This window comes from Ictidomys tridecemlineatus, chromosome 11 (genome assembly GCF_052094955.1).
Source record: "Ictidomys tridecemlineatus isolate mIctTri1 chromosome 11, mIctTri1.hap1, whole genome shotgun sequence".
In the NCBI taxonomy this organism is placed as follows: Eukaryota; Metazoa; Chordata; class Mammalia; order Rodentia; family Sciuridae; genus Ictidomys; species Ictidomys tridecemlineatus.
The window spans coordinates 68,189,000-68,209,459 of record NC_135487.1 but is presented as its reverse complement, the minus strand read 5'-3'; the positions used below and the strand labels follow the sequence as shown (position 1 = coordinate 68,209,459).

At 41.5% G+C, this 20,460-nt stretch overlaps 1 protein-coding gene across 4 annotated transcripts in view; it reads left to right on the top strand.

The window, feature by feature from the left end:
- Positions 1-20,460, top strand: part of Mcoln2 (mucolipin TRP cation channel 2) — a 62,031-nt gene that overhangs the window by 22,374 nt on the left and 19,197 nt on the right. For all 4 annotated transcript variants that reach the window (XR_013427874.1, XR_013427875.1, XM_078026625.1 and 1 more), the window contains exons 3-7: positions 5,868-6,041; positions 8,125-8,278; positions 17,166-17,250; positions 17,355-17,451; positions 19,636-19,735. Coding sequence is in view for 2 of the 4 variants with exons in the window: in XM_078026625.1 (XP_077882751.1) it covers positions 5,868-6,041; positions 8,125-8,278; positions 17,166-17,250; positions 17,355-17,451; positions 19,636-19,735 (610 nt within the window). In the remaining 2 variants the exon portion in view is untranslated. The remainder of the gene's footprint in view (positions 1-5,867; positions 6,042-8,124; positions 8,279-17,165; positions 17,251-17,354; positions 17,452-19,635; positions 19,736-20,460) is intronic.

Genomic DNA, 20,460 nt, shown 5'->3' with positions numbered 1-20,460 from the left:
TTTCCTTAATACTCTTTACTGTCTACATCATTAATTTTACTGTTAATAAGGAAGTATTTCTGGGAACCAGTAATTTACTTTTTGTGTGGACATACTTACCTGTCTCCCCTAATAAAATTAGGAGAGATTGAATTTTTGTTCCCCTGTAGGTTCATTCCACTAAGTTTTGCTACTTGGGTGCTATCTAATTGGAGATTTCTTCTGTCAAATCCCACTTTTCTTTCTTCCTCCTTTTCTCTTTTACACTCCCTTCTCAAATCTAATGGGATGGGTGGAATTTTATCAAGGTCAAGGTCGATGAGAAGGAATCTTATTTTTTTTTAATTCCTACTTTGCCTTCTGCAGTAATTTATAATCTTGAGGGAGGTGTCTGCATTCTTTTGCTAGTTCTGCTCTTTCCCTCCCATGGTCCTTGTGCCTCATTAGAGTGGTATCTTGTTTTTACCTGGTACAGAATATTTTCTCCTACATTGATTTCATAATGAGGTGTTTAATTCACAGTCTTTGCCAGACTACATTTAGTGAGTGATGATTTTTCTGTCTTGTGTCACATTTGCAGCAAATCTTAGGATCTAGATGGGGGTATAGGAATGAACTTTTGCTGTCTGCTGCTTTTTGAACATAAAGTCATTTGGGTCAACACCAGTGTTTTAGTCAGCTATTCACTGCTGTGACTAAAGGACTCAACCAGAACAATTTTAGGAGGAAGGGTTTACATGGGGGCTAAAGGCTTCAGAGGTCTCAGTCCTTAGACAGCAGGCTCCATTCCTTGGGACTTGAGGTGAGGCAGAACAGGAAGAGGAGTGTGGAAGAGTGTGACAGAGACCAGCAGCTCACATGGTGATTGGGAGAGAGGTCTCCACTTGCCAGATTCAAGTGCATACCCAAAGTCTGGCTCCAGTTCCCACCTCCTCCAGTCACACCCTCCCACTTCAGTTTCCACTCAGTTAATCCCAATCAGGGGATTAATTCACTGATGGGGTTAAGACTGTTACAACCCAATCATTTCTCCTCTGAACCTTCTTGCATTGTCTCACACATGAGCTTTTGGGGGACACCTCACATCCAAACCATAACAACCATCACCCCTTATTCTTCCTCTGCAGGGAGGGTTTGGTTCTGTCACAGCAAGAAAAAGCCTTTGCAGTTTCCTCCTCAGGGTTTTTTTCCTCTTGAGAGAAGCTTTGAGGATGCCCGCATCTCCCTGGTAGTAGACCATAGATGAAGATCTTGGCTTGTTCTATGAACAAGAGAATGGAGGGAGATTTTTGTTCTTGATGCCAGACAGGGTAGTTTCAAGCAGAGAGTACAACACTAACCTTTTCTTCTTCTCAAAGTTGAATCGATGGCTTTGAGTTTGAATAAAATGGTGGCTTCATATATCAGCAAATCATATGCCACTTTCTTAATTGATTGTCCATTTTCTATTCAGACCTTTTGTGTTTCTTTTCTGTGGGTATAGGAGGGATAGGTCTAATATCTGAGTACAGCAGCATTTCAGTAAAAGAGCTGGGGAAGCCCAATGGTCAAAAGAATGAGCAGGCTTTAATGTCAACAGACCTGGTTTGAATCCTCAATTTGATACCTTCTAGATATTCCAGCTTGGATAATTAATTGACTTCAGTGTGCTTATGTATACACTATAGTCATATTTAGCCCTGACATTGTGATGGGCACTGTTTGATTTCCTGAGTCTGTATAGTACTAGGGAGAACAACAACAAAAAAAAAAAAAAAAAGAAAAGAAAAGAAAGAAAGAAAGAAAAGAAGGCCTATTTTTTTTTAAAAATATAGAACCCAGTGTAACAACTCTCATACAATATGGAGGAATTAAATGAAAAATAATAATTGTAAATTTTTAGCACAGTGCCTATGTGCTATTATTTAACACCATGAGGGTTGACCCTGCCCACATCCACATGGTATTGAGCTAGTTAGAAAGGAAGCAGTTGGTAAACTTTGATTGAATAATGGTGCTATAGGTGAGGTAGGAGGGTTTGGAGGATGCAATGGTATCCCCTTCTAACATCTTGAATCAATTGTGTGTGCTGGTTCTTTGGTTTACTTTTTAACTTTCAAAAAGCAACATGACCTTTCCTTGTCTCTCCTATAGGTGCCACTGACAGGTGTCACATGCTTGAAAGAACTTTTAACCTTAGCTTGCTTGATTTTCAGCACAGGTGGAATGATGTGGGATGTCTTATCTGATGTTCTTCTTAGAATAGCTGTGTTTTTTGCAATTGCTCAATCCTTGGAGTTGGTATTTCAGGAATGTGACATGGTGAAATTGAAATGCTCTAGAGTGTCATCTATGTACATTCTCAAGCAATAGCTGCCTTTCCTAATTATGAAATGCCAGCACTTAAATTGTTTTTTTTATAAGAAATGTCCCAAAGATAAAAATTTTTTTTCTATCAGAAGGAAATTGTTCATGCAGCATCATAAAGATGGTTTTGGAATTAGACCTGGCTTCCAGTCTAGTTAAGTGGGTTGGGGAAATTTAATGAGGCTAGGTATCAGTTTATACTTATGTAAAATGCAGATAATAGTGGTAACATATTCATGGTTAGTTACAGTGGTAAGTAAGAAAATTCCTGTAGAGCAGTTAATACAATGTCTGGCATATAATTGCTGGAAAATAGTCAGATCGATCGATCTATCTATTTATGGTGCTGGGGATTGAACCCAGGGCCTTGTGCAAGAAAGGTAAGCACCAACTGAGCTATATTTCCAGCCTGTCAATATTATTTGTAATAATTAATTAATTAAATTTAATTTAATTAGCAAACCTTAAGATCTAGATGGTGGGACAGGAATGCATTTTTGCTGTCAAAATGTAAAAGCTGAAATAAGAACTACTAAAAAAACACCCTTGTGCTAATTTGCTTGTGCAAATTAACATTAATTTCATCTGAATTTTTCATAATTAATATTTTATGTATTATTGTATAGTTTTATTATATTGAGTGATGGGATGGCAAGAAATGCCAGAACTATATGGGTCATCTAATTAAACTTGCTAATTTCACACATTCTCAAAATGTTCTGACAAGGCTGGGTAAGGCCTTGAGGAAAACTTCTAGAGTCTCATTGTTTTATGAAACAGGGAAGTGGGAAAAAGTGTGTGGCACAGGCTTTTGGAGGTTTAACTTCAGCAAAAATGTTACTGTGTGTGTGTGTGTGTGTGTCTGTGAGAGAGAGAGAGAAAGAGAGAGAGAGAGAGAGAGAGAGAATATGAATTAGAATACACAGAAGGTGTGAGAGGTGAGGGCATACACGAGAGAGTGTAAGTGTGCCTGCACACACATGTGTGTGTGTGTGTGTGTGTGTGTGTGTGTGTGCGCGCGCGAGAGAGAGAGAGAGAGAGAGAGAGAGAGAGAGAGAGAGAGAGAGAGAGAGAGAGAGAATACACCTGATAATGTGCACCTGTGTGTATATGGCTGTTTGTGTGGTTTCTTAGTTTTTTGTAAACCTTTGGTATTGGCTAATTTTCCCTATTTATTGGGTTCTAGGCAGAAAACTTTCACTCTTGGTGAGGAGAGCCCTTGGGTGCCTAATCTTGTATTAGATACAATGGAAGGGAAAGCAAGTAGATGTTTTATCAGGAGCAGGTGGGTGCTTGGTGACAATGAATGGGTTTGACATCATATAGGTAAACTGAGCCCTGTTATGCTTTTGGGAACTTTTAAATTTTTATTTGTTTAATGGTACAGAGGATTGAACCCAGGGGTGCTTTACCACTGAGCTACACCCTCAGCCATTTAAATTAATTAATTTATTTATTGAAACAAGGTTTTGCTAAATTCCTAGGGCTTCACTAAGTTTCTAAGGCTTCTGGCCTTGAACTTTCAATCTTCCTGCCTTAGCCTCCTGAGTTGCTGGGATTACAGTGTGCCCCAGCTTATAAAAGAGCCCCAGCTCTTTTATGAACTTTGATACTGTAGATCTTGTTGGGCAAAGTCTTAGTTGTAAATGCTGTATAAGAATTTTTGCAGAACTGGATTAATTGAATTCTTTGAACAATTGTTGCACCCTATCTGGAGTAAATATTTATACTGATAACTTCTCAAAGGCATTCTTAAAAGCCACAATTTCTAAGTATATTACATTATAAAACATACATTATTGCTTTGCCAACTAATCACTTATGAAAACAATTAATTTAAAACCCAAATATAGGAAAAAAGTATTCAGACTTAGCTGATATGAATTCTTTCTTTTTTAAAAGCCAGTAGGGTCAGAGCATGGTGGTACATGCCTATAATCCCAGTGACTCAGGAGGCTGAGGCAGGGGGATTTCAAGTTTGAGACCAGCTTGGGCAACTTAGTAAGACCCTATCTCTAAATAAAGAATTAAAAAATGATGAAGATGTAGCTCAGTGGTAGAGGCCCTGGGTTCAACTTTCAGTATCTCTCTCTCTCTCTCTCTCTCTCTCTCTCTCTCTCTCTCTCACACACACACACACACACACACACACACACACACACAAGCCAGTAGGGTTGGGAATGAATTTCTTTCAATTGTAGGGGCAAAGGAAATTTCCTCTCTGTTCTCTGAAAGTTTAGTATTTGTGTCAACTAAGATAAACTGACAGGAGATGGATTAACAAGAGGAAAAAAACCCCACTCATTTATTATATGCTCGGGGAGATCACCCAACAAAATTTAGAAGTTGATATACCCTTCTTCACAGGGAAGAGCGAAGTGGGAAGAGAGAATACATGCCATTTTAAAGAGGGAGTAAGGACAATGGTTAATTTTGGTTGTCAACCTGACTGGTTGAGGGATACCTAAAAACTGATAAAGCATACTTCTGGGTGTGTCTGTGAAGGTATTTCCAGAGAAGATTGGCATGTGGGTCAGCAAATTGAGTGGGAAAGACCTGCCCTTAATGAGGGCAGTACCATCCACTAAGCTGGGGGCCTGGATGGAACAAAAAATTGGAGAGAAGCTTTCTCTCCTGCATTCATCCCTTCTCTACTGGATGCCATTTTTCTCCCCCTGTTGTGCGGTACATCAGCCTCCAGTTCATCAGCCTTTGAATATGGACCAGCACCCGTGGCTCTCAGGGTTTTCAGGCTTTTGGCCTCACACTGGGACCCCATTGGCCTTTCTCCCTCCTTCTGAGACTTCCTGCTTCTTTGATTGAGCAGCTGCCTGCTTTCCCTGGCCCCCTAGTCAGCTGCTGTGGGGCAAATTAACTTCTGACCATGGGAGCCAATCTAATAGACCCCCTCATTCTTTTGGATCGGTTTCTCTGGAGAACTCAGAGTAGTGCAGTAAGTAAATGTTTTTTGTTTTTGTTTTTTGGTGTTTTTTTTGGGGGGGGGGAGGGATAAATGGGCCTGAAGAACAGACAATAGCCTGGGACAAAGTTTCTCTGGACTCTGACTATGGTGTTAACTCTAGTCCTCTTTCCTTTGAATTAATCTTTCCTGTTTAATGAGCTTATAGTGATGGGATTCATGGCAATTACTTCCTACTGGAGGAACTTTTAGGTAAAGGTACTTCAGAGAAAGGCCCTTCCTGTGTTTCAGGAGAGGTAGGGAGGGGAGAGAAGGTCAGGAAGACCTTTGTGCTTGGGCTGCTGCTGAAGTTCAAGGTACTCAGCCTGTCAAAGCACCATGCTTGGGGATTGTTTTTTGTCTGAGCTCCAACACAATCTTAATGCTACTTAGAATTGCTGATGTAACTCAGTGAAGTTATTCTTTGGGGGCACTTGTATTTTGACATTGTTGCTATTGGTATGAAGCAAGGAATTGAGATGATTTTTCTTATAGGGTTTGAGCAGAAGGTGAATGATCAGAAGACATTTTCTTTCCTTGGAAAATTGTCAAGTTCATATTCCTATTTGATTTTCTTTTCCAGCTTGTTCGTTTTGGTTTAGGTAACCAATTGGTGGTTGCTTTCAAAGAAGATAACACTGTTGCTTTTAAGCACTTGTTTTTGAAAGGATATTCTGGAATAGATGAAGATGACTACAGTTGCAGTGTATATACTCAAAAGGACGCCTATGAGAGCATCTTTTTTGTTATTCATCAGGCAAGTACTTGTTGTGAATGATCTGTTCTTTAAGAATATGTTGACCTATACTTTAAGAATATACTTTCTTGAGCCGGGCATGGTGGTGCATATCTGGCAATCCCAGTAGCTTGGGAGGCTAAGGCAGGAGGATCACAAGTTCAAGGCTAGCCTCAGCAATTTTGTGAGGTCCTAAGCTGCTTAGTGAGACCCTGTCCCAAAGTGAAAAATAGAAAGGGCTGGGGATGTGGTTTAGGGGTTAAACACTCCTGGGTTCAATATCTGGAACCAAAAGAAAAAAAAAGATCAAGTATATATAAATATACATATATATTTGATCTTGTTGTCTTAGCAAGCAAACAAAAATAATATAAACATTCAAATATCCTCATATAAATTTTGAATAATTTGCTGGAAAAAATGTTTATAACTATTTTTGGAACCACATAGTAAAGTTTGCCTATTTGACCTCTTCTCTAAGATTTGTTTTTTTAATTTATTTTTTTCATACTCACTACTTTGGGAAGATTACTTTAGATCAAATAACCAAGACATTTATCACCTCAGAAGCCTTGATGAAGACTTGAAACTAAGAAGAGTCTTTGTTGGTCTCAATTTTGATGTCTTAGCACTAGTAATTCTATCCAAATCTTAAGAACATGGAATATAACAGTTGTATCTGGACGGGTATGAGACAGCAGACTGGTGGACCTGAGGAGAGAATGTAGGGGAGAGAAATTGGTCTTTTCTTTTTCATTCATTCATTCAATAAACATTTGAGTCCCTAGTGTTAGCCAGTACTATTCCAGACATTGGAGATATATCAGTGAATCAAACAAAATCCCTGCCCTTTGTAAAGGGAAGAGCCAGACAAATGAAACAAAATAAAATGTATAGTATCAAATGCCAGCTCCCTAAGATCACTATCCCAAAACATGCTGATAAGCAAAGCTGAGATCCTTGCTACAGCAGTAAGGAAGATGCCACTTTGTACAGTCCAAACCATGCCTCGGGTACAATCAGAGTCCTTTAATGTGGGCATCCTCGATTAGAATTGGGTAAGGATCATGCTATAACTGTTTACGGTTGGTGGATCTAGCAAGACAAGGGTCAGGGAAATAGTCTCAAAAAGTCTTGGAATTATTATCAGACTAAATCTTCAAATTGTTTAGCCACCTATATGAGTCTTTTGGATATTCCTGAACAATATAATTATTTGCAACAACTTTTGTGTTCCTAGGTAAAAGTTTCCTAGAATAGTAAAATGATATTTGTGAAGATGGGAGCTAGTGAAGTCCTGTTAGTGCAGAGAGCAAAATTGTGTTAGTGTAAGCTGGTATTAGTTGTGTTAATGTAAGCTGTAGCTTCTCTGAGAGTGATCACTCCTATGGAATAGGACAGGAGGAATGTGTTTGGCATGGGATGGATGCTTGCAGTGTGTGTGTGTGTGTGGGGGGGTGCTGGGGATTGAACCCAGGGCCTTGTGCATGTGAGGCAAGCACTCTACCACTGAGCTATATCTCCAGCCCAATGCTTGCATTTTTTAAAATTTAATTTTAATTTTTATATATATATATATAACATTTTTGGGGGTACAATGTAAGGTTTTGATCTATGCTTGCAATTTTCATTGGCTTGGTAAGGGAATGCCTGACTGAGGTGGTGATATTTGAGTCAGGACCTGACGGCATGAGCTAGGTAGTTACCTGAGGTTCCAGGTGGAGGGAACAGCAAAAACCAGAGGCAGAAGTGTGTTTGGCAAGCTCCAGGAGCTCCCTGGTTGTGACCTTGTGGCATGGAGCACGGGGACCATTGTAGGCAGTAAGTTCTGAGAGATCAGCAGGACCCTGTCTTGGGCTCTGAGGGAGATGGGAGCCAGCTGTGAGCGGGTGTGCTTTAGTTTAGAGTTCTGTGGGGTAGTTCGTTCCTTTGCAGCCTGAGAAAATGACTTTGTGTTATTTAAAATTGGAAAGTGCTACTGAGGGGGCAGGATATAAACAATAAAAAGTGGCTAAAACTGCATTCCATAGGCTGTGACTTCTGACCAAACTTTAAAAAGCTCATATGTGTTTTTGAACTATTATTTAACTATTTTTAAAAATAGTATCATCGTCTAAAGAACATTTCCCTGGCGACCCTTGACTATGGAGAAAATGAAGACAACATAATTGGCTTAAAAATCTGTAAGCAGCATTACAAGAAAGGGACCATGCCTTCTTCTAACGAGACCCTGAACATTGACAGCGACATTGAGACAGGTAACACAGCGATGATTTCATTATGTGCCTTGGTTGTCTTCTGTGGTGAGAGCAAAGTCCTCGTTTGAGAGTGAACCTATTCTGGCATGAGCCTGCAGAAGCTTTGGCTCAGGAAACTGTGGCTCTGGTAATGGGATAGGGATAGCATCTGTGGATCTCTTTGGTGTCTCTCAAAATTGTTAGTTTGGGAATAAATGCATAAGTATTCATTTTGTGTAGGTTTTTTTTTCCCCATTAGGGAGTGATTAGATTTTGAAAAAAAAAGTCTGTATGTATCAAATGAAATAATGTAAGCAAAAATGCCTTGCATACTTGTTTTTACTACCTACAAAGTATGTAAGTGCTCTTTAAAGGTGAATTGTGATTACAAACTTTCTCTTTTAGGAGATTGCTTGACAAAACGTTAACAGCTAAGTAGAACGGTTGTGCACCACTCTGTTAGGAACGTAAAAGAATACCATATGTAATGTGTGAATGCAAAATGTTTGACCCAGAACTTTGTCATTCATTCAACACAAACTTCTGAATGGCCACTGTGCCCACGGTGTTCACAGTGGCTTGTACTGGGGTTGCAAAGATTATTCCATTATGGCTCCTCAAGTTACTGTCAAGGGGGTAAAATTGCGACATATGCAGTCGAGGGGAGAGATAAAGAATGTCCGTGCACTTTGCCCCTTTCAGTGCTTTATTCACTCAAATTACTCAGTACAATTTCACTCTATAGGTTCTTAATCAAGAAAATGACAATCCTTAATGCCAAGCACTACAATAGACAAAATCAATTCACAGCAAACAATTCTAGATTAATTCTAAGCACTGCAAAACACACTTAATCATGACAGGCTAATGACAGACATTCCCTCTGCATGCTAAGTTCAGAAGTCTTAAGCCTTAGGCTTTATGTCCAGCAGATGCACACTCACTCAGACCACGGTGATCAGGTCTGGAACCAAGGCAGGCTTTTCCTGGCATGGAGTGGAGACTGGTTGAGGAGAGGGTGGAGAAGGAGAAGTGGCGGCTCTCACCAAGGTCCAGACGAGGTGGGTAGAGTTTGAGAGCTGTGAGGATCATGCAGAGGCTCAGGAAACGGTGACAAGTGATGAGATGTCAGGTCTTCATCAGGCTCTCTAGCTTGAGTGCATACTTGCTTCAGCTGGCTGAATCCCTGTTCATCAGCTCTATTATTTATACTAAATTTGGGGGCTTTTGACCCCCCTTTCAATCCTTATCAGCTACCACCAGATTTCTCCATGACATCATTTACCCTGGGGTCAGATACATCTGGTCTGGTAGTCTTCACCCTGATCTTCTCACTTTTCCCTCTTATCAGGTGAGGATAGCCTGCCAAAGGCTTCACTCTGTTTATCAGATTGAGGGGAAGTAACTTGTTTATGGCATACTGGAGGGCTTTGTTGGAAGTGCCTGGTGAGACTGCAGGTTTCAAACTGGAGTTTTTAAAATAGAGTTGCTTAGGCTCAAGCCTAAGGCCATCCTCATACTAACGATACGGAGTAGTGGTCTTAATATCAGTTTAAATTTGGAAGTTTTTTTTTTTTTAAATGGGGTGTTCACACAGTTAATCTGACCGTATGTCCTACAACCTGATTTTAAGGTGCCTTGGTAACACAAGAGGAGAACACTCCTGCAAGACACTGGTTTTAACTCAGTCTGCCTCTTTAGAATCTATGTGAGTAAATGTCTTCCAGAATTTTGACTTGGGAAGAAGAAGCCTAAGCCATATCATCTGGGGTCCAGGTGCTGCATGGCTCCAAGGTTGCTCTCAGAGACCTTTTAGAGGATGTTGTTTGGTTCTGTAGCCAATGTTGTCTTATGGCTCTGGAAGCACTGCCTCACCTGAGACCGATCTGGTAGCCCATCTACAAAGGGCTAATCTTGATTCCTCTGAATGTTTTAGTTGGGTGCCCAGCTGTGCCCTCCCTGTAGGTGATTCCTGTATCTGAGGTAGGAGGACTCACAGGTAGACTAATGGCTTGTCCTATCACCCTGATTGAATGACAAAACCCCTCAAAGTTCTGCTTCAAGTAAGCTACAAGTCATTCACCCTTTGGAAAATGTGTGAATAAAAGTGGCTGCACCATACAGCTGTTGTTCAGTGATTCAGATGCTGTTTTTCTCAATTGACTTTTCTTGGAAAATTGGTTAAAGAAATGTGGCCAAAGTCAATATCACTGGCTAGGTAGGATGGGCAGGGCTGCAAAGCAGGATTTATTTATATGATTAGACAATAGTGCCTTTGTTCGTTTCCTTTCTGCAAGAATATGGATTTTTTTTTTTACTAAAGGAGAGAGGTTGGTTTTTAATTTGACTATGTTTAGAGAGATTGTTTAAGTAGGTTAATTGTATTCTTTGACTTAACAATTAAAACTTGTCAAAGAGAATCTTGCAACCTATCAAAAAGGTATAAAGACTTTAAAAAATACTTGCTATTTGATTTTAAACCCTTTTTGGACATAGTGGAGGAAGCCTGCAGATGATACAAATAGGAATTGCATTTGACTTTGGCCGTGTGATGTGAGAGTTTAAGTAGGTGAATTGATGGAAGCTGTTCTAGGTTAGCTGCTCATACATTCTGCATTTCCTTTACTATTGAGAATCATCCTTCTTTGTGCTGAATGTAGACATTGGCCTGTACACCCAGCTTTCCTGGTGGTTTTCCTATTTAGTTGTAGTTGGCTGTGTAGATCAAGCCAAGTTTTCCCTTAATTAATATTGATGGCTATATCCCTCCCATTTCTGCCTCTAGAATGGTAGCTTTCCAGTTCAGCTTTATTGAAAGAATTATTAGGAATCCTATAAAAAAGAGATTCCCCCTCCCCCCAATATTTAAGTGGCTATTATTTTAGTACAGGTCAAGTATTCCTTATCCATAATGCTTGAGAATAGAAGTGTTCCAGATTCCAGATTCTTTTGGATTTTTCATCTACATAATGAAAAAGATACTTGTGGGTCAAAGTCTAAACATGGCATGCTACACATCTTAGAGCCAGAAGGTAATTTTATACAGCATTATTAGTATGCCTTCATTTTGACTGTTACCCATCAAGTGAGGTCAACTGTGGAAATTTTTACTTGTATCAGGTCCATGCTCAAAATGTTTCAGATTTTGGAGCATTTCAGATTTTGGATTTTTGGATCAGGGATGCTCACCCTATATGATATTTTATTTTCAGTAGTGCACTACAGTTGCACTAAAAAACTTCACTAAAAACTTGCACTTTTTTTTTTTAGTGCAGTTTTAGTTTCTGTAGTGCATCTGTAGTGCAATTGCTCATGTTCTTCTCTCCACATGAGTCATGATGATTGCTTCATTATTTTCCTGTCTGCTTTAAGAATGTGTCTCACCTGTGCTCCTTCTAAGAGGGCTGTTATTTCATTGGCCAAAGTATTCTGCTCTGTAAATAAGATTCATTTGAGCAGTGAGGCTGTTGTGCTATGTTCTGCTGGAGGTTTGATATTTTACTTGGGACATTTGCCATTTTTTTTTTTTTTAAATCTGTCTTGTTGCCATCAGGTGCTGGTGACCTCAGTGGCAATGACTGTAGTGTAAGGTCACCAGATTTCAGAGTTCTGAAAATGAGTTGGGATAATGTGTAGCTCATAACTACAAAGCAATGCTGGATTTGAACAGTTAAGCAGACTTTTAGAAGGCAAATTTTACAAATAGTATAAAATTAACTGACAAAATTCTGTCCTATTTCCATGAATCTAAGATGCTATCACTTTAAAAACATCCAGCTGATTTAGAGATGTTTAAAGCAAAATAGTATACATCTTACAGTGAATGAAATACAGAAGAAAAAGACCCAGGACCATGTCTTGCACATCTGTCTTGAACACATTATTTCTTTCAGAATGTAATCATTCATTCAGATTGATTTAATTGATATTTTAAAATTCATCTTAGAGTTAGAAGCACCTTAATTATCAACAGCGTGGCCTTCCTTTCACAGTGGAGAAAACTGCTACTCCTTTAAGCTAGGCAACTAAGCCAAAGTCATGCAATCATAGTGGCAATAGGTCTTTACTACTCATATACAGCAACATGAGCATCCCTAGTGGAAGCTTGTTTAGAACTTCAGGCCCCACCCTCGAGCTCCTGAGCCAAGTGTGCATCCCAACAAGATCCCTGTGATTTATGCACATTGCATTTCTGAGACTCAGGTTCAATGTTTTCCAACTAAACATCTTTAACTTCACACAGACCTACCTTTTGAGTGACTTCACTTTATTTTCTGTATTCCATCTGCACCTCCCATCTTCAGTGACTTCAGCATGTAGCATAGATACCTTTGTCCACTGCTGAGGGCCATTACCAAGTAGGAATGACGCATCGAAATTTCCTTGCCAAGCGTACCCCATGCTGCTTAGAGGACATTCATGGGACATTGCATGCATGCTTTAATAAGGTGACCTTGCTCAAGGACCAAGGCGGATCTGGGTTTAGAGCTGATCAGGTTTGAGGAAGTAACCGGCTCCTTGAGTTTAAGGCGTTGCCAGTTTAAGATAATGGGTTTTAGGGAAGTTGGCGGTTGAAGATTATTGCTGGGATTAGGGTGTTCCTGCTGCTTGTTCCCGTTGAGTTCTCGTGAGATTAAAATGGGATTTGGAGATAGCCTCGTGGAGTAGGTGAATTGTGCGGGAGACGGCAGAACACGATTGCCCCTGGACCTGTGTGGAGGCGGTGTGAGAGCGGGAATTAAGAATTGCTGTTTGAACCTACAAAGGTGTGTGGTGGCTCGTGATTCTGGTGCCAAGCCGAGACATTGGCTTTGGCAGTCCACCCTATCACTTCCTCACAAAAGCTGTCAGAACACTTGCCTGTCTTTTCCCACCTGAATCCTGTTAACTGTGAATTGTCCCTAACCTCCTCCATTCCCTACCCACTATCTCACTGCTGGTGCCTCCCGTGACAGAGCAGGACACTGTCTTCTGGCCTCCCCTCTTCCATGTTCCTTGCATCTCTTTCCTGCAATCCTCTCCCCTGTGTCACAAAGGAGTGCAAGGGGAGGCCACAGTTAAAGCCTCACCTCATGGCAGGTGACACTCCTCTGTCTCTAAGAAGTCATGCCCTTTCTCTGGGGCACCCAGACCTACACCTCTCACCTGAGTTCCCTCTGCACTCCAGACTGTTCATATGTTCAGCTGGCTGCTTGACAACCTCACTGTGATGTCTGGAAGGAATTTCAAATCTGTGTCTAAAACAAAAGGCTTCAGACCTCCCCATCTCCCCACTCACCCCTGGCCCTAGCTGTTCCTTTCTCAGTCTTCCCCATCTTGGAAAATGATAACAGCATTTTTGTTTTACACTATCATATTCCCAGTTGCTCAAGCCCCTTGCTTGAATGTGTTGATTTCTTTCTTTCTACAATCACCACTCTGATCCATGCTGCTCCTTGCTCCTAGATTGTTCTCCTGGTTCTGGTCTTCTCCCTTCCCTGCCCAGCCCCCATGCAACCAGAGTGGTCTTTTTAAAAAAAATATAAATTGGGTCATATCATTTTTTGGCTTCAAAGTGGCTCCCCATTCCGTTGAGAATAAAATCTGTGTCCCTATGGGAGCTGGCTGCCTACCTGTTGCACCAAGCTCCTCATAACCCTGTCCTCAGTTCTCTGTTCAGTGTCTTTTCTGTTTGAGGAATGAACCAGGCTCTTTCTTGCCTGGAGTCCTTACTGCTTGCTGGCTTCCCATGCACAGTACTCCCCCTGGATCTGTGCATGGGTGGTTCTTCCTCCTTCAGCGAAAAGTTTCAGTTCAAACACCTTTAGCTCCTCTAGAGTCATTATGTGACCATGTGTCCTTGACTAGGGCCACCCAACCAAGTTATTCACATCACTTTGTCTTCACTATCTTCTCACACCTTGAGCTATTATTTTTTTTTTGTGTGTGTGTATATATATATATATATATATTAAAATCACCATTTACCTCCCCTACTAGGAGGTAAGCTCCACGGAGGCCACATCTGTCCTTTTATTGCTTACCTCCAGTACCTAGCACAGTGCTTGGCTTTCAGCAAATATTTACTGAATAAATGAAGAGTCAGGTGGGGAGCCTGGATCTTTGATGCTCTTCTAAAACACATGTTCAGAGGTCAGCTTCCGCAGGGCTCCTAACCTGGAACCAAGAGCAGGTAGATTTAAATTTTGGATAGACACCAGCCAGTTGTGTGACCTTAAGGAGATTCTTGACTGCTCTGTGCTTTGGTTTGTTCACTTGTAAAATGGCAGCAACAGTGCCCATCTCACAAGGTTGCTTTAAGGTTTAAATGGAAAGATGCATTAAATGAGAGAATATACAGCCCTAGCACATTATCTCTTCAGCTCTGTGTCCCATGTTTGGCTCAGGATGTCTGATTTTTATAAAAAGCAGTGTGAACCACATATTGAGACATCTTTTAAGTGCCGGTTGTCTGGTAGGCTGCAAGTGTTTGGGGATGCAATATGATTGTGCTCTTGCTCTCAAAGACCTTGTGCTCCAGTTAGAGGGATAAGGAAACAAATAAGGAGCTGAAATCCTGGGATGCCATTCTGAAAGAATGAACCATTGAGTATACAAGATGCTGGAGGACCTGCTGGTGCCAGGCACTGTAGTTTAGCCCGCAGCCAGCACAGGCTTCATAAATGAAGGTTCAGCTACGGGAGAAATCCCAAGGGAGTTTGAATTAAAGAGACAGAATCTAATTACCTTTAAACCAGTTCCTACCTCCAGCCTCCAGCTACCTATTAGGGTAGTGAGGTTTACTGAAGAGGCCAGCGAGAGAGAGAGAGAGAACATGCCAGGGAGTGGGCTTTTATTGGGGAACAAAAAATTCTGGGGAAAATCCCATCCAATGAAGATGAAGGGGGTGGCAGTGTCCCAAGGTCAGGTGTGACGACTGGGTCTTCAGGGGTAATGGACAGATACACCTCCACACAGACAAGCCCTTGGACCTGAGAAGGGTGGGGAAAGCTCTGGACACAAAGATGTGCCTAAGTGCCTCTCGCCCAGCCAGGGAGGTAATTCAAATCACCTGCGAGGATGGCCTATAGTAGGTCCTGACTTCTCCTTGTCAAAGACAGCACAGAAGGCACAGCCATAGCTGGGGGATTCGGCCAGGCTGGCCTCCACCAGTTCTGTTACCAGGTCACCTTGACAGGTGCTCACCTCTAGACCTCTTGGCTTTACTAACCTCTAACACAAGGGTGTTGGGCTCCATGATAATGAGACTAATTTTTATGGGAGGCTTTTGGGATTATTCTTCTATAGTTTATAGCTGATAATTTATTCTTACTTGCATGCAACCTGGGCTCCTTTTCCTTCTCTTTTTAATTATGAAGAAAGTGTCAGACCTGACAGAAAAGTTACAGAACATCACAAAGATATCCTGTGTTCTCTTCATCCGGATTTCCCAAATACTAATGTCTTATCTTATTTACTTTTTCTTTGTATGTATAATTATTTTTCCTGAAGGCATAGATATGCTGTTTCTTTGCTTAAAAATACTTCAGTGCGCATTTTTCCCCAAACAAGAACATTCTACGTGATCCCTGTATAGTGCTCAAAGTGAAGAATTAACACTGATGCAATACCATAATACACAAACTCTATTCTCAACTCATCAATTATCTTAACGATCTTTATAGCTGTAGAGAAACTGTTCCCTACTCCTGGGATCCCATCCAGATCATATCTTGCCTTGTGCTATTATGTCTTTAGTTTTTTTAAAATCCAGAGCAAAAGAAATTTGCTTGGATTTGTTTTTCTTTTATGATCTTGGCTCTTTTTTGTGTACTGGGGATTGAACCCTTGGTACTTTACCACTGAGCTACGCCCTACCCCACTCTCTTTTTAAAAATGTTTAAAAAGACAGGGTCTCATTGAGTTGCTAATGCTGGCCTTGAACTTGCAATATTTCTACCTCAGCCTGCCAAGTTGCTGGAATTACAGGTGTGCACCATCATGCCTGGCATGATCTTGACATTTTTGATTTTTTAAATTTTGATACCAGGGATGAACCCATGGGTACTTAACCATTGAGCTATACCCTCAGCCCATTTTAGTATTATTATTATTTTTATTTGGAGACAGGGTCTCACTAAGTTGCTGAGGCTGGCTTTGAACTTTCAATCCTCCTGCCTCAGCTTCCTGAGCCACTAGGATCACAGGCATGTACCACTGCATCCAATCTTGCTGCAGTCTGGGTGGGCACAAATCACGAGCCACTGAAGCAGGAACAAACTTTATTTCTGAACTCCACCAGCACACTCCACACACACTCCCTGGGAACTCTCCTGAACGCCACGCGGCTCCTCCAGGAACCACCAACCGGAAATCCCTCCTCCGGTACTTCCCCAACCAATGGGAACTCTTCAGGAATCCCTGGGAGAGCTCAACTGGAACTCAACGGGAACTCCGGGAGAACTCAAAAGTCATCATCTTAAAGGCTCGCTCACCTCTCAACCACTACTTCTGGCAAAAATGCCATGCGTCATCCCGACTTGGCTGTGGCCCTCAACACAATCTCTTAACATTTTTAAAGAATGGACTGTCCTGCACTTTGGGAGTTTGTTTGCTCAGGACTGGGTTGAGGCAATGACTTGGGGCAGGAATAGCACATAACCGTAACCGCTGCATCCTTGGCACCATGGTGGGAGGCACAGCCTATTTATCTCATGACTGATGTTAACTTTGGTCACTGGGGTAGTGTGGGGTCTGCCAGGTTCTCCACGGAAAGGTCACTATTCATTCTCTGGTAATTAGTAAATATTGTCTGGGGAGGTATTTTGAAACTTTCTAAGTAGCCTGCTTCACATGGCACTTCTGTACACTAGTTTTAGCAACCGATGCCTGTCTGACGCTGCCCTTGTTTGTCCTGGCCTTTCCCTAGACTGCACTAATTTGGACCTTCAGACACTTGACAAGGACCCTCAGGACTGGATGCAGTCCCCGTTCTTCAGTCTGGAATTCTATCGGTAAACAAGATTTCAAGTCTCATTTCCCAAGAGCTGAGGGAGGGGGAAGGAGGGTGGACGAGTAAAAGTGTGACATTTTACACCTTTTGATATGTTTTGTTCAGGCTCTTACAAGTTGAAATCTCCTTTCACCTTAAAGGCATTGACCTGCAGACGATTCATTCCCGTGAGTTACCCGACTGTTACATCTTCCGGAACACGGCAAGTGCCTTGATTTGACTAAGCCACTTCCTATGGCTCTCTCCGCTTTTATAGCTGCAGAGTATAAATCACACCAAGAGACATTCCATGTGGCTGTGTTTAAAATGGTTTTAGTGGCAGTTGATGATGTTCGTGGTCCAGAGACCATGACCTCTGAAGAAACCCTTTGTTTCTAACCAGATATCTGAGTGGAGTTTTCAAAGATGCCTTTGACCTTCTATTCTTCTGAAATATCCAAAGGGATGCTTCTGATATGTATTTTCAGTCTCTGGTACTTTTCCCAGCTTCCAAGGAAGATCTCTGTGAATGTCCTATCAAGTATTTTCAAACCCTACAATTAATAAATACTATGAGTCCCTACTATGCACCAGGCATTGTGCTATGCCCTCCAGGCACGTGCCCCGCCCCACCAAGTTTATAGAGGAGAGAGCAGACAGAAAGATAAGTCAATAGATAAGTCATTATAAATTGCCTTGTTTTGTATCTTCCCCCATTTTCTCCACAGACTGGGTAATTTGTAAATAGAGGTTTATTTGGCTGATAGTTTGGGAGACTAAGAAATCCAAGCTGGCGGGGCTGCATCTGGCAAGGGCCTTCTTGCTATCATGACATGGTGGAAGGCAGCACACGGTGAGAGAGCACATGAGAGAGCAAGAGGGGCCGCTTTAGGGGCAACTACCTGCCCCCACAGTAATGACATGAATCCATTCATGGGGACAGAGCCCTCATGACCTAGTCACCTCCTATTAGGTCCCCTCACCATCACTATTGCCCTGGGGATGAACTTTCCAACATGTGGATTTTGAGGGAGACACATTCAGCATGTGGTAAGGAGGGTTGGTTCTGGACAAGAAGATAATGGTTATCACCCTGAGCTGAGTGGGCAGGGCCTCCCTGGGATCCTCTAGAGGACAAGGACAGAGGCAAGAGAGAATCAGAGAGGAGCAGGGCCTGCCAGGATGGGTCACATATGACTTTGTCATGACATGGGCAGCAATGGGGGGATCAAAACATTGGCTTTACATTTTTGTTTAGTTCTTTGGACTTTGCTCAAGTTTCCAAAGGCTTGAGGGAAGTAATTTTGGAAGCCATCATAGCTCATAGTTGGGAAGTGGGCTGGTCTGAGTTATCTCTCGAGCTCTGAATGGTCTCAGTGATGTTCTGGATTACACAGAACTTGGTTTGTGTTCAGGGATGCTCAGGCGTGTGGGTTTGGTCACCTACACATTCAGCTCTCCCAGCTCTTTGGATATCTCAATGTGTTTACCCTAAGAACTCCTCAGCATGCACCGTGAATAAGCCTTGAATGATTTAAATGACTGACTTGGGTTCTATAATGAGGAAAGTGAGGGCATTAGGACATTTTAAGTTCAGCCTGAAGCCCTGGAACAAGTCTGTAATTTCTGAAAACATTGCATATAGCTCTTTTCTTTTTTTTTTAAAGAGAGAGAGAGAGAGAGAATTTTTTAATATTTATTTTTTAGTTTTCAGCGGACACAACATCTTTGTTTGTATGTGGTGCTGAGGATCGAACCTGGGCCACACGTATGCCAGGCGAGCACGCTACCACTTGAGCCACATCCCCAGCCCTGCATATAGCTCTTGAGGCAAATAGAAAAAGAATTTTCAGTCTAATAAAAGCCTAGGATTTCATACCCATAGGACAGAATGGAAGTAAATGCTTTTAAATGCCATTCTGGGTAACTGGGCACATTGGGGTATGCCTATAATCTCAGTGGCTCAGTAGGCTGAGGCAGGAAGATCACAAGTTCAAAGCCTGTCTGAGCAACTTAGTGAGGCCCTAAACAACTTAGTGACATCCTATCACAAAATAGAATATAAAAAACAGCTGGGGATATGGCTTAGTGGTTAAACACCCCTAGGCTCAATCCTCAGTACAAAAAAACTAAAAAAAAAAAAAAATAAATAAATGCTTTTTTTTTTTTTTAAATAATGAGGGTCATTGTGTTCTCTTGTCAAAGATTGGTGACTTCATATTTTAGTTCCTGGGATAACTAATAGAACCTTGTGAAGAAATCATGTGATAAGGATGATTTTATTTTTATCAGTATATTTTTCTTTGGGTCAGCACAGTTTAGATGCCCCTACTTTTAAAAGCAGAGTTGACCCAGTGAGTCTTAATTTCTGCTGAGCGATAACCTCTCAATCTCCTTGTGTTTCCAGATCACCTTCGATAATAAAGCGCACAGTGGCAAAATCAAAATCTATTTTGACAGTGACTCCGATATTGAAGAATGTAAAGACCTGAACATATGTGGCTCTAGTAAGTATGCACTCTGCTTGGCCTTTGCGGAGTATGGGATGGATTTCAACACTTTATTTTGGGATTTGGAGTATCTGAGTGGTTGATTTGGATGGTGATAGGGGGAAAGGGTTCTGGAAGTCCATGTATTGAAAATTGGATTCTGTGATGCATGTCCCACAGCTCTGTGCTTTTTGTTCAGAAAGTGTGGATAACACATCTGCTAGAAGTCATGTGACTTGGTGGTTAGGTACTCCAGCTCTGGAGCCAGATGGCCTGGGTTTGAATCCCAGTCCTGTTTACCTGTGATCTGGGGCAAATTTCTAAACTTCTCTGTCTCAGTACCTTTCTCTGAAAAAATGAGGAGCCATGATGATACTTACCTTCCAGGAAGTCAGATATCAAAGGATTAGTATGGGAAGCAAAGCTCTGAGAACAGAAGTGTTGTATATGAATTGCTAGGATCTGTGGTGAAAAGATAAAAAAGAAAGGCTTAGTGAGGGAGAATTAAGTGCTGATAAAATCTCTAGTGTGTTTCAGGTGGGTATAGGTGAGGGGTGTGCTGGAGGAATGAAGAGAAAGCAAGCAAAAGATATATCCGACTGGGATAGAGTGGGAAATAAAATTTAAATGATTCTTGAAGAAGGTATGTTTTTGATCTGAGCCTTGGACAATGGAGGAGGAGGATCAAGGCCTCAGAGCCAAGATTGTCACTTGTACAAATGTGGGGTCATCTGTTCAGTTAA